Source organism: Peromyscus eremicus, chromosome 10, assembly GCF_949786415.1.
Source record: "Peromyscus eremicus chromosome 10, PerEre_H2_v1, whole genome shotgun sequence".
In the NCBI taxonomy this organism is placed as follows: Eukaryota; Metazoa; Chordata; class Mammalia; order Rodentia; family Cricetidae; genus Peromyscus; species Peromyscus eremicus.
Genome location: NC_081426.1, coordinates 37,824,342 through 37,838,250, shown reverse-complemented (window position 1 = coordinate 37,838,250; position 13,909 = coordinate 37,824,342). Strand labels below are relative to the sequence as shown.

General features: G+C 43.5%; 1 protein-coding gene across 1 annotated transcript in view; it reads right to left on the bottom strand.

The window, feature by feature from the left end:
• Cc2d2a (coiled-coil and C2 domain containing 2A) overlaps window positions 1-13,909 on the bottom strand; it is a 79,691-nt gene that overhangs the window by 27,345 nt on the left and 38,437 nt on the right. Inside the window, exons 14-21 of the mRNA XM_059275826.1 lie at window positions 13,141-13,281; window positions 11,952-12,108; window positions 11,176-11,423; window positions 8,875-9,052; window positions 8,200-8,356; window positions 5,333-5,480; window positions 3,785-3,923; window positions 1,738-1,941 (exon numbers count right to left, since the gene is read on the bottom strand). Of these exons, the coding sequence (XP_059131809.1) occupies window positions 1,738-1,941; window positions 3,785-3,923; window positions 5,333-5,480; window positions 8,200-8,356; window positions 8,875-9,052; window positions 11,176-11,423; window positions 11,952-12,108; window positions 13,141-13,281 (1,372 nt within the window). The remainder of the gene's footprint in view (window positions 1-1,737; window positions 1,942-3,784; window positions 3,924-5,332; window positions 5,481-8,199; window positions 8,357-8,874; window positions 9,053-11,175; window positions 11,424-11,951; window positions 12,109-13,140; window positions 13,282-13,909) is intronic.

The following is a 13,909-nucleotide window of genomic DNA, read 5'->3' as shown; positions in this document are numbered from 1 at the left end:
GAATTATTTACCACATGTGGCTTAAGTCATAAATCATGGTCTAAATGTTCCTTCCACCTTCCTCCTGACCTCTGGTGCGGATACAGTATGCAGGATTCCAAGTCTGTTGGTTGGAATGCCTGTATACTATTAAGTTAAAGTGTTCACACAGGAAGGAACAGACACCATGGGAGAAGCAGAGGAAGTTGTTATAATTCAGGGTGCTCAAAAGCTAACCATATAACTTGGTCAATCCCTCCTCATATTTTGACTTGTCAGTGTTAAGTGAAGCAATTATAAAAATAGTGAAAAGCTTTTGTGAAAACCATATTGTTATCACATGGCATCTGGCTACAGCTGACTAGGGTCAGCTATTTGGAGGGTAGTAATAGATTCTTTTGGCTTCCATCTACTGAGGCTTATCCTTTAACACAGATAAAAAGTGTGATATCCCTCAGGAATTACCATATTCGACTTGGTATGCATTTCCCCATCATAGTTGAATGTCCAGCAGAGCCTTTTAACCTAGACCCAGTGACTTAGAGATGTTCCTCAAGATTTTTGGACCTGAGGGAGGAGGGCACCTCTGTCTCCATTGCCTAAAGCCCACAGATACACACTTGGATGATACTAGTGATCATGTGGTCAACTAGAGAAGGAAACCACTATCCCAGAAACCCAGACCCGATAGATGAGTGCCTGAGCATCCGGGAGGACTTGAGGTATAGATGCATCCCACTATCCTCATAATTTTATTTTTAATCCTAAAAATTATGTTTTTAGATTTATTTAATTTTATGTGTGTATTTTGTTTGCATGTATGTACATATAAGCACCATGTGTGTAGTGTCCATGTAGTTCAGAAGAAGGTATCAGATCCCCTGAGACTGGAGTTATGGATGTGGACTGCTGGGAACTGAACTCAGGTCCTCTGCAAGGACATGAGGTCTTAACCACCGACCTATCTCTCCATCCTTATTCTCAGACTTTTAGGGGATTTCATTGTCTAGTCAACTGCAGCTGATGGCTGAGGAGGTTCAATAGGGGGTTCAGATAAATTCCGGGAAGCACCAAATAACTAAAAATAGTTCCTGTGTGAAAAATCACAGTAGTTTCCGGAACCTCTCCACTGACCTCTTCACACACAGATGTGTCTGTCTTTTGCTGGCTTGCTCCAACAATACATTCCATTCTCCATAATCCCTCAAGGGCCACCAGGTCCCACCTGCCTCTGCGATCTGTCCTCTGCCCAGCCTTTGATCCTCTTCTGCCCGTAGATGTTGTTTCTGGTCTTGGGCTTCCTTCTTGCCCTGGCTGTTCAAGCCCTCCCCGTCTTGTTTCCCTGTGCTTTGCCACTGTATCCTCGAGTGTGCTTAGCATAGACTTACCCTACCCAAGTGGAGCTGAATCCTTGACTAAGGCAGGGATAATTAGTAAAGCTATTAACTCAGAAGATAGTTTTCAACCTCCCAATTCTAACTGTGCTGAAGGAGAGGATCCAGCATTGCTGAGAACAGTGACAAGGTGCATATCCAGCAGCGTGCTCAATGCCACAGCAGACAGTTCACTAAGCTCTTTGGACAATTTCTTCTTGATTTCGAGACGAAGTTTTTCTGTGTAACAGCTCTAGCTGTCCTGGATCTCACTCTGTAGACCAGGCTGACCTCGAACTCACAGAGATCGCCTGCTTCTGCCTCCCAAGTGCTAGGGTTACAGGCATGCAACACCACAACCTACCTTTTTTGGACAATTTCTTACCTGGAATACCTTTTCCATAATTTCTCGGTCATATACTGGAATTTGTTTATAATTCCGGAATTCTGGCACCTCTTGGCTTCTAAGACGGAGAAGCCGGAACCGTTTGGATCTATTTAATTCCTCTTCTGAGACGAAGTTGAATTCCTGCTGCAGCTGCTCCAGTCGGAAGAAGTCAGGGACATAGGATTCTCCACTGGTAGCAACCTCCAAGAACAAGAAAACACACGGTTCCAGTTAGCGGCAGAGGCTTTCCAAAGACACTGACACTGACTGAACTCCAGGAATGCTGAAGAGTTTGTGACCAACAAAATTGAAAGGTAAGTCACATTAAAACAAGGGTGGCAAGCAGATGCTACTGTATATACTTAGTGGATTTTATTTTTTTACATCACCATAAATCATTTTTCCAAAAAAAAAAAAAGAAGTTAATTTCATTTTTGGTATCTGTGCTTCCCTGTTATGAAAACATGCAAAGTAAAAATGGAGAGCTTCGTGTCAGGTTGCGGGGCCTTGATCAGGTGCCTACTGGGAATAAGATTATTCAGTGTGTATCCAATGTATGTGACTTTTAAATTCGTGTGTGCAGATGTGTAGATCAAGGCTCCTTGTCAGCTGGCTTCATTCAGTTCCCAGGGTCATCATGGTCTCCCGTCTCAACAGCATCTCATGGCCTTGGTCATTGAGAGTGAGCCAGAGATGGACATGGGCCAACCAGCTTCTAGGGCCCAGGAAGGACAGCTCCTGGACACCACAGAGAAGCTGGCAGAGTGGCAACGTTCCCCTCAGGCACTGCTAGCCTCTAGGCTTGGTGCTTTGCCAGCTGTGACCTCCTGCTAGGAAGAGCTGGGAAATGAGCAGGCACTTTCTGGGGCCATAGGATGGCAAAGGGGACCCTGCTTATGCTAGGGAAACCCTTGGTCCATAAAGAGAGGCCAACTAGAAGGAAACCCCTGTGCTTTGTTTTTTCCATGGAAAAACTAATGGGTAAAAAAATTAAAGGATGTGATAGTTAAGTATATCTATTGCTGATTTCAGGATAGTAATTAAGACATGACGTGAAAACGTTCTGTGAACTATGCTGCACTTGAGGTGGCATAGGCTCTTCTTTTTGATGGGACTATTCTCTTTACTAAACAGCATCATGTCAGAAGGAACCACTGTAAGGAACAAAGACTGAATAAAATGATTTGTCTTGAAACTGGGATGAAAATGAAAGTTTCACAACACTGATAATTATCTATCTGATAAGCCATGATGATGAGCATGTATTATTGTATGGTCACCCTGTAAGACACCCACTTGTTTTTTTGTTTTGTTTTGTTTTCAAGACAGGGTTTCTCTGTGTAGTTTTGGTGCCTGTCCTGGATCTCACTCTGTAGACCAGGCTGGCCTCAAACTCACAGAGATCCGCCTGCCTCTGCCTCCCGAGTGCTGGGTTTAAAGGTGTGAGCCACCTCTGCCTGGTGACACCTACTTGTTTACAGTAGTTTTGAGACAGTCAAACCCATTGTATTTGATTCCAAGAAAGATGAGTTGGGTGTGTTCAGGATCACATGCTTGTAGACAAATTTCATAAAATACTCCATCAGTACTGAAAGCATAAGAAGAGGAGCATGTGCTCTGGGATCTGGTTATTATCAGTGTGGTTGTGAGCAAACAGCTCTGAGTCTAAAGTTAGTTTTCTCTCTGTGTAGTGGAGAAATAGAACCTTTCTTTAAGGGCCTCTCAGAGGCTTCGGAAACAGAAACAAAACAAGCTAATTATATTTATTGTTTGTGGGTTGTGTGCCCATCTAAGAGTTTATGTACATTGGCTTATATCCTCCTCATCTACTGTGAGGGCAGCGCAGGGCTTAGAGCATTGATGCTCAACTGTGTCTCACAGCCAGGGAAGTGGCAGAGCTGAGATTTAAACCTGTGATTGGCAGTTCTTGCATTCTTCAACAGCTGCACAGAAAACTGTAAAAAAAAAAAAAAAGCATGCCAAGGGCAGGGTATTATATCATGTCAGAATTTAGAAATGGTTTAGGTATCTCTGGCCATGTTACCGAGATCAGCTGCATCAAAGGGCCATTGTTGGGGTCATTGGGGTCAAGCTTGGACTCCGCTGCCCACTTGGCCAACTTCTTCATGTCCGTCAGCCCTGATGTGCCAATGGATGAGATGGCATCTGCCCTCTTCAAAGCACTGGAAAAACAGCACAAACACAAACAGGAAGAGCAATCAGGAGCTTGACCAGCAGAGTCAGCACTGCCTACAGAAGCCATTACCTTCTGCAAGAGGAAACACTATGGAGACTCTAGCCACTTCCTTTTCTTGATTATTAAATATGTTACAGGGCAATAAAGAACTAGGAATAGAAGGAGTGCCAATGTGAGCCAATGACACAACTCTACCCAATGCAGTGAAGTGCTGTTCACTTCACATCCTAGCCCCAGTGGTCCAGGGAACCCTGATTGCCTCACATCCAGGCCGCTTGGACAGTAGCTCTGGACACAGAACTCAAAGGAGATTCATGCTCAGCATGGCTGAGGTGGGGATTTAGCACACTTTACTTGCTCATTCCTTGCTTTACTTCTGGAGGGGCCAAAGCTTTAGCTTAGGAGATATCCTCAGCACCAAATTCCAGTGTCAAAATCAGAAAATGTCTAACTGCAGGACACAACCAGGTCTCCATCAGAAGTGATTCTTGACTTGGCACAGAGCTGCATTTACTTATGGCAGGTTGGTATGGGGATATGTAGGACATGAAGGGGACAACCCAAAACTCATTCTGATTTCCCATATGTTGCAGTCATTTGGAAAAATGTCTTCTCTATGGTGGAGATACATCATTTTCCTCACACGTAGGCATGTGGTGTGTGTGTGTGTGTGTGTGTGTGTGTGTGTGTGTGTGTGTGTACGTATGCATGTGTGTACATATGGTTATGGGCATATATACTCTGTCTGTGGATAATGGAGGACAAACTTCAAGAGTCCATTCTCTTCTTCTGCCAATTGGATTCCAGAGATTAAACTGGTTGTCAGGCTTGGCAGCAAACACCTTTATCCACTGAATCATCTTCCTGGTTCTAAATAGCCTTTTACTTCAGAGATGAGGCAACCATGGCCCGAATGGTGAGGTGGCTGACTGCTGATGTATCTATAGGGAGATGGCAGAGGGAGCCTCTGATACAGGGATGCAGGTTTCCAGGCTGCAGACTGCCTGGACCAACAGCACATCACAGTGGAGAGGATCTAGCAGGAGAGTAGGAAATCCAGCAAGCTCTGCTAGTCACTATCAAATAACCTTTAGTGAGACAGAAATATATAACCATATGCTGCACACCTCCCTGTTCATGAGGTGAGAAAAGAGCACAAAAGGTCTCTGAGACAATTAAATAAAAATTTTTTTTTTTTGGTGTAACTGATACCAATGGCCATCCTATGTATGTCAGGTGATTAATATTCTAAATTTTATCTTAAAAAATGTAAAAGTACTATAAAAATACAGACTGCTAGAAATAAAAGCAAAGAACATGACGTCCCAAGCTTTCCTACTCTGTGTTATAATAACAGTACTGACACTGGTCACCAGTTCATTCTATTTACATTACCTTCGAAATCCAATGTTCTGCTGTGATAGTGGAGGAATTAAAGGAATCCCATTTTCTCCAATGGCCCACGCCACACTGTGGGACACTTTCCCTGAGGTCATAAGAGTCAGTTGATTGCTGCCATCAGCTTCAAAGGAGAAAGGCACTCCTAAGGGAACATCAAGGTCAACAGGATGGTGTTTAGAAAGGAGACAGCCCAGACCTGCTAAGATTTGCTGATGGAACAGAGAGATGGAACTTGGGCGAGAGGTGGTGGGATCTAGTACACGATCCGAGCCCACACCACTAGACTTTTTCAGGTGAAGCTACCCAGAATCAGGCTCTCTAACAGCCGATAGTAGAGTTTCCACGGTGTGCTATCCTTAATACCATCGGTGTGCACTCTCCTGGTTCTGCCATTTCACAGCTGTGAGAACTCTGAAGAATTACTTAGCTTCTCTGAACCGTAGCTCTTTTACATATAAGGGAAATAATAGCATTCTTCTAAGAAGTATTTCAAAAGCAGGTATTTGTTCATTTATTTTAGACATTTACGGCGAGTTCCTACTTCATTTCAGGCTGAACTTAGCAGTAAAGAAACAAATTTAAATGAATCAAAAGAAATGAGCTGGTATGAGTTTTTTTTTTTTTAAATGAGCCCCATTCTTATGATATTTATGTTTGAGTGTGGATAATGAAGCTAGTGAATGAGATAAATGCTTAGCACGCTGGTGAGCAGTAAGCCCCAAGGAAGAAGATAACAGGGGTGATACAAAGAAAGTGTATGCTGTAGGGGGCAGGAGTGTGGACTCTTTCAAGTTGTGGCCAAGGAAGCCTGATTAGAAACACTTTCTGGGGGCTGGCGAGATAACTCAGCGGTTAAGAGCACCAGCTGCTCTTCCAGACGTCCTGAGTTCAATCCCCAGTAACCACATGGTGGCTTACAACCATCCACAGTAGGATCTGATGCCCTCTTCTGGCATGCAGGTATACATGCAAGAGCACTCATACATAAAGAAATATAAATAAAAATTTAAAAAATGAAAGAAAGAAACACTTTCTGGCCAGGCATACAGGGCAGGGTGGATCACTGAGTTCCAGGCCAGACTGATCTACACAGTAAGTTCCAGGATATCTAGTGTTATGTAGAGAGACTCTGTATCAAACAAACAAACAAACAAACAAAAGAAATACTTTCTGCATAATGTCTCTGAAGAAAGAAAGTGAGGCATTAGAGACTTCTGGAGACTTGGCAAGCAACAGGCAAACTAAGAATTAAACTGTGTGGCTGCACTATATATACGGCTTCACTGTGTTGACTCCACAAGTTGGAAATTAATGATAGTCTGTCTATACAGTTGTGTTTAATTAACTAAAGGAAATAAAAGTTTTTAAAGCACTATGGTATCTTCACCGTCTGGAATTACAGTTCCTGTTGTTAACATAAGGCAATTGCGCTGCCCCATGTGGTGCCACCCTTATCTTACACATGGAAGGAGATACCACTGGGTGTATTTTATGAGTGAGGAAGATGGTATTTAGACAGGATACGTGAATCCCGAAGTCATGGTAGCTTGTCACTATCCCACCTGTAACTAAGCCTGAATCTCCAGACGTTTAGAACTGGAGCCTCAAAGAATTCTCGAGTTGAAATTTCAGATATGAACTAAAGATTAGGAAGTAACCAGACAAACGAGGGAGTAAGCCACCATGAATAAAAAGCAGCAGAATTAGGTCAGTAAGTTTGGAGATCGGTTACTAGAATGATCATAGAATATTTTTGGAAAAAAATTAGGTGGAGGAACAGGGTCTCCATATGTAGCCCTGCCTGTCCTGAAATTTGCTATGTAGACCAGGTTGATCTAGAATTCACAGAGCTCTGTCTGCCTCTGCCTCCTGAGCAGTGGGATGAAAGGTGTGTGCTAAAATACTGAACATATTTAGAATTTTTAATGTGTCTACATAAAATAAATGGGAATGAATAAGAGAATGAAAAAAGAAATGATCGAGAGTCCAATGAAAGTAAAAAGCAATCAGAACTGACCAGGATGACTGGAAAATAACTAAGTAATTTTTAGGGCTGAAAGATACAATAAGTGGAAAGCGAAAACGGTGGTGAATTTCAATGATTAGATACGGCCAAAGAGTGAATTGATGGCTTTGGAGGACTCCAGCAGTGAACAAAAAAGATAATCCCAAAGGTTAAAAAGAAGAAACATGATGGAGGGGGGCAGAAGGTCCATCACACATCATGTTAGAATTTAGAATTGAGAACGTTAATGAATGATCTCCAGATAATGATTAAAGTTAGTATCTTTAGCCTTATACATCTATATAACTGTGGTATATCTTTTTATGCGCAATGCTTCATTTCCATTTCAAATTATTTCTTTACAAAAGACTATTACAAGTGGGATTAAGGCGTCAAAGATCATATTAAATCCATACTACAAAATCCTTTATAGTAGTGCAGTCATACATGTTTCCCTAGAAAAGTGACTTGGCAAAGAATTATGTATCTTATGAACATGTGTTAAGGACTGAAAAGAACGACCATGTGGGTCCTGGAGATTAGGCTCACAGTCCCTCAGGCTTGGCACAAAGTGCCTTTACCTGCAGAGCCATCTTGCTGGCCCTTTTTCCACCTCCCACCCCCTTTTTGAGACAGGGTCTTATTCTGTACTTCAAACTTTGGCAATCCTCCTGCCTTAGCTTCCTGAGTGCTAGGGTCACAGGCGTGAGCCGCTATCCCTGGCTTCTTTTGAATTTTTGATGCCAATTTTATAATTATTTGATGATAATTTATAATCCTCTGTGAAGTGAAAAGAGATATATTCAAATTTGACAGTGAAAACCATGAGCTACTGAGGACGATTAGCTTTGCTTACCGCTTCCAACTCCCTCGTGGTCTAGAGTCACATGCTGGCTACTGCTGAACTCCACCTCTTCAATGGGGGCCCTTCCCGTGACAAGGGTGGTCTCGGGAATAGGCAGGAAGACTTCAGCCAGCAAGGTGGTACCACTGTGACCAATAGTTTCATAGACCTGAAACCCAGAGAAGAGACTCAGCCAGTAGCAGTGCCAATGGAATGTGCTCTCAGGTATCCGTCTACATTCTCCGTGTTTGTGCTGGTCTGCCCCAGCCTTGAATTGTGTCATTATGGTGCCAGGGGGACCATCTTATACTCACCTTTTTTATGACCAAGCAGTTGACAGCCTGATTCTGAGTTACTCTAATTTCCTGGGATAGGGCATTGTGATAATTAATATTATCAACATAATTAATATTATCAACATTGTCTAAAAGACAGTAACAAAGCATGCCTGGATCCCACCAGATGGTCATATTGAAATATTTCTTCAGAAAATCAACTGCAGAGCTCTCTGGTCCCAGCAGTTACCTTACCAGCCTTTTCAAACAGTGAGTGTGGTGACCTATCTGTTTTCACTGACTTTATGAAGAGACATTGGATATCTAAGGGGCCTGTAGATGATTTAAAACAGTCTTATAACTTCAGTGACCACAAAATTCTTGGGGCGGGGATTATAGTTAATGGACGTACCTGAAGCATTAAGCTCTCTGGCCAGTTGAATATTTGCAAATTGAAAATCTGTCCAAAGTGAACTCGGAAATCTGCCCCTAGTGGCCGGCTGACAGTCCTGGACACCTCCTTGCTGTTGAAGACCACCTTTAAGTACACAGAGCGCCTCCTGACGTCTTCCCTTCTTGAGACCTCCGCCCTGCAAAATGAGGCCATTCACAGCTGTAGTTAGTGTTAGCTTACTAAGGATCACCACGGATTCATTAAGTGGATACTGAATACCACAAGGGACTCAGTGGCAACTCTGTTGGTCATGTCAGTCCCTGTTGGACCTAAACAGTGACAGGTCTTAAGGAGCTTGCTACAATTGAATGTTGTGATGTGGAGCTAATGGGGAAGCCATTGACAGGTACTGAAAAGGGCATGGGGGGCGGGGACGACAGAGCAAGAATCCAATCCCTGTTGTACTACAGCCTCCTCGATTTTCTTAAACGAGACTATGTTCGCATATAAAAAAAAATCTTAATAACCACACTCCCTGTTCAATGGAATTAATTCAGGATGGAGAGATGGCTCAGTGGGCAAGAGTGTGTCCTGCTCTTCCAGGGACCTGAGTTCGGTGGCCAACACCCACCTTGGTCAGGCAGCTCATAATGCCTGTAACCCCAGCTCTAGGGGGTCCCATCGGATGCCTTCTGACCTCCACAGCACCCACACACATGTGGCATACACACACAGACACATAAACACCAACAAGGAGCTAAACTATAAGGACCAGTAATGACCCGTGTTTAAGCTAATAGGTTTTACAAAGAAAATTGAGTAGCACATTTTAGCACTTAGGTGAGGTCACTTTCTCTAAGATCTGAGCTTTTCCGTAATGTTTTCACCGAGAAGGTCTTACTTTTAAAGATCTTCTGAATCACAAAACAGTGTATTGTGGCACTTGGAGAGAGCTGAAGCACAACAGCCCTTTAGCCAGGAAGGTTGAAAGCAGACCAGAGCCTCCAAGCATAGCCTTTAATCGTACTGTGTATATTGCAGAGACACTACCAAAAACTGCTAGTCAATAGCAATTACAGCCCATTGACAAAAGTAAAAAGTTAAATATTAAAATAAAAACAGATATAGGTTTTGGAGGTGGTAGAATATCAATGAAATGCTATTGTGTCTAAATATGTAAAACATAACATTTATTATTTTAACTGTGTGTGTTTTTTTTTTTTTTTTTTTTTTTTTTTTTTGAGACAGGGTTCATGTAGTTGGCCTCAAATCCCTGATCCTTCTGTCTCTATTTCCCAGGTCCTGGGATTTCAGGCATGAACCACTGTGCCCAACCATTTTAACTGTTTTTAAATCTCCATTTTAGCACCATTAAATACACTCCTGTGCAATGGCCAGTGCTACACACTTCTAGAATGTTTCATTATCCCTAATGGAAATTCTCTTGTCATCATGAAATGGAGTATCAGTTTTAATGTTTTCTGTCTCCACAGTTTGGACATATCCAGACCTGGAACCAAGAAATGAAGAAACACCTCAGTGCTTGTGCTAGCTGGAGGGTGCACGGGTACAGACAGCCACTACAGAGAGCAGGCATCTGCTTGCATTGGGGCCCTTCTCCCACGAGTGCTCCTGAGTGACAAGTGGGGTGCACAGGTGGGAGAACCCTAGGGAATCTCCAAAGCAAGCATACATTGTAGCAGGAATCTTAAATGGTCTTATTCATAAGAACAAACCTGGAGCCAGGTATTGGGGTGAATATTGGAAGATCAGAGAACCAGAACAAGCCATAGCTTCCTCACCTTGCCAATTCCTCAGTTGATCCTGTCAGACTGGAAGCCTCTGAGTCCTCATATCTGAATGGATCTCAGCTGAATTGCTGCTAGAAGCCTAAAAGCTTAACCAGCCATATGCTGCTAGTTTCTAGTCTTCACGCCTTATATATCTTTCTGTTTTTGCCATCACTCCCTGGGATTAAAGGCTCACTTCTTGGGATTAAAGGCGTGTGTGCCACCATTTTCTATCCTCTGTATCTAGTGGCTGTCTGTTCTCTGACCCCAGATAAATTTATTGGGGTGCACAATATTTTGGGGAACACAATACTACAATACATAAGCAGTTTCACATGTTTACCCTCATGCCTGTGTGTGGCGGCATGAGTCCTCTGTTCATATGGTATAGTGTGATCAGATACATACCGCACCGTATGCTGATGTGTGTGCATGGGTACATGTGTGTATGCTCCAGTGTCATCAATGGTCAGAACATGTGCTTACCTGGGACATTCCAATATCATGTATGGTCAGAACATGTGCTTACCTGGGACACTGGTCATTGGGGGTCACATTCCCTGCCAGACTCAACTCTGGGACCAGCATGGGCTCCCCTGGCTTCCTCCTGCTGTGGGCTACTCGCTCCCGCACCTGCTGTTCTATGACAGCTGGGTCAGTGAGCTCTGGGGGGATGGGCTTCGTGAGCTCCTCCTCTGGAAAGGGCTCCTCGACCCCCTCCTCCTCCTCCTTGGGGTGCTCTTCTGCTGTTTCCTTCTTTTTCTTCTTTTTGGCCCTCTGTTGAGTAAGAGGTGTCCTGGTTTCCAAATGATCTCCAGGACTGTCCTTCAGGAGTGTGGTGCTCAGAACAGGGACTCCAGGGCACCCCACCCCAGCCCGTCTCCACCAGCACTTCCCTGTGCCTTAGCTCTCTCACCAAGTGGAGACAAGCCCAGAACACCTCCCACCCCAGGGCTTCTGAAATGAGGCAACATCTGTAGAACATTCAGCAGGGACATCAACACCCTCCATTCGAGGTGGTCACACATGGAAAAGACACATTTAGCATGTACATTACTGATTATAAACAGCACTATCAATATAGCGTCTGTGCAGAGCACAGGGTTGGGGTGGGTTTTTGAACAAATATATTAAACAGTCAATCCCTTTTGCCCCCAGCAAGGGAGTAAGAGAGAGACAGAGAAGAGCCAGCAGGAGACCCCCATGTGGCCTGCTGGTCTAGCTTCCCTCTTCCTGTTTCAGGGGTCCACCCTCTCAGGCCCTCCCTAAGCAGCCCCACTCCAGAAGGAATGATGTTGTGCCAACCTGGGCCTTCCTCCAGGCCTTCCACTGCTGATGCGATGTTCTGTACTCTTCCATCTTCTTTGAGTATTCTTCTGTGTGCTCTTCCAGCAATTCATGGATCTCAGCTTGAATCTCTGCTTCATATGCATCTTCATCTACTTTCTGGTCAACTTTTTCCCTTAAATGAATTTATAAATTACAAATAAGTAAAGGAGATATAAATAAGGCATCTAAGGCCATTAAAAATTGACCAAACCTCAAGCATCTCACAAAAAGGGCATACATATGGCTAATTCATAAATAGGCCCACCCTTATGAGCAGTTAGGGAAACAGAAATTATACCAACAGATGTTTGACCCTAACCTGGTGACGGGAACATGGTGTAGGCATTAAGCAGCATTACCCCTCAGAATGTCAAGCGGAGAAATGTGTCTCCTAGGACTCAACAATTTCCCTTCCAGGGACACGTCTGGAAACCTAGGTGCATGCACACTAAAAGGAAGTCTGAAAGTTTATATAGTGAAGTTTTGTGTGTGTGTGTGTGTGTGTGTGTGTGTGTGTGTGTGTGATGCGAACACATCTGGAAGCCAGAGATAGATGTTTCATGTCTTCCACTATTGTTCTCCGCCTTATCTGTTGAGACAGCCTCTCTTCCTGAACTTGGTTCTCATCAGTTGGCTAGACTGGCTGGCCAGGGACTTCTGGGATCCATTTGTCCCCCCATCCCCACTCTCATGCCTAGAATTCCAAACTTGTGCAAGAATGCCTGGCTTTTGTCATGGGTGCTCGGATCTGAACTCAGGTCTTAATGCTTATCTGCAAACATTCTCTCAAGTAAGCCTCAGCTCCTATAGCAGGGTTTTATAAAACAATACTATAGGCACACACGGTCAACCACGGAAATACACAAAGCACAAAGAAGTAACTGTATTTATACATTGGTTCTGTAAAAGTGAAAGACAAGCAATATTATAGTGTGTGTTCTTAGGGGTTATGTACAGAGCCAGGAAAATGACAATCACAGAAGCTCAGACAGCTGTTACTGCTGCTGGAGAGAGGCTGGGGACTGTCAGGTGCCTGAGATGCTCTTTCTCAGCTCAGGAAGCAGTTACGAGGCTGCCGCTGTTTGCTGGTAGTTTTTAAACTGTATCTATGCACTACACATCTTCCCTGATACAGCCCATTAACCCGATATTTGGGAAGTCTTACTTTCTCAAGACAAGCTTCAGGGGTGTGTTCGTAAACCTCTGGAACTCTCGTAGTGACTTCATCTCTTTCCAAACCTTTATGATGGTCTTAAGCAGTGTTCGATCTTTCTCTTGTTCAGCATCTCGCAGTTTTCGAGTTTGCCTGTGAAATGTAATAAGTGTTGTGTTTGTATCAGTTGTGTTAGCTTATAAAACATTAGTAATACTTCATGATTGCACATTGACAGCTGTAAGATCCAACCTTCCTGTCTACACGGGGCTACAAAACTGCAGCCCAGCTCCGTGCTTAACATCAACTCTCTCCAGCTCTGCCACCGTTTGTAAGTAAATTTGGGATTCTTCAGTTCTCTAATTCACTCCTATGGCAATTTTTTTTCCTGCTAAGCGTTTTTAGTATTTCTGAGAAACTGTTTTGCTGGGAGCTGAGAAAGGAAGTAGAAAAGGAAGGCAATGGGATGAGATCTGTGTTTTGGAAGTTCGCCTATTTAATCTCTCTAGCTGAATCTGAATTTGATAAACTAAATTATCTTTTAAAATTCTTTTTCAAGCTAGGCTTCCTCCAACTGACAGCTGCCTTTGTAGTGATGAAAGGAAGGGACTAGCAGGAGTAGCTGTCATAGATTAAGAATGCTGGCATCCCACTTGGCAGCCAAGCACTGAGGTCCCTCTGTGTCAACACACATCACGAGTTCTGCACAGAGATGATGCAATGCTGTTGCCTGCTTTGGGGGATTTTAGTGCTAATGAGATGAGAAGTGTTTTTGGTTTCA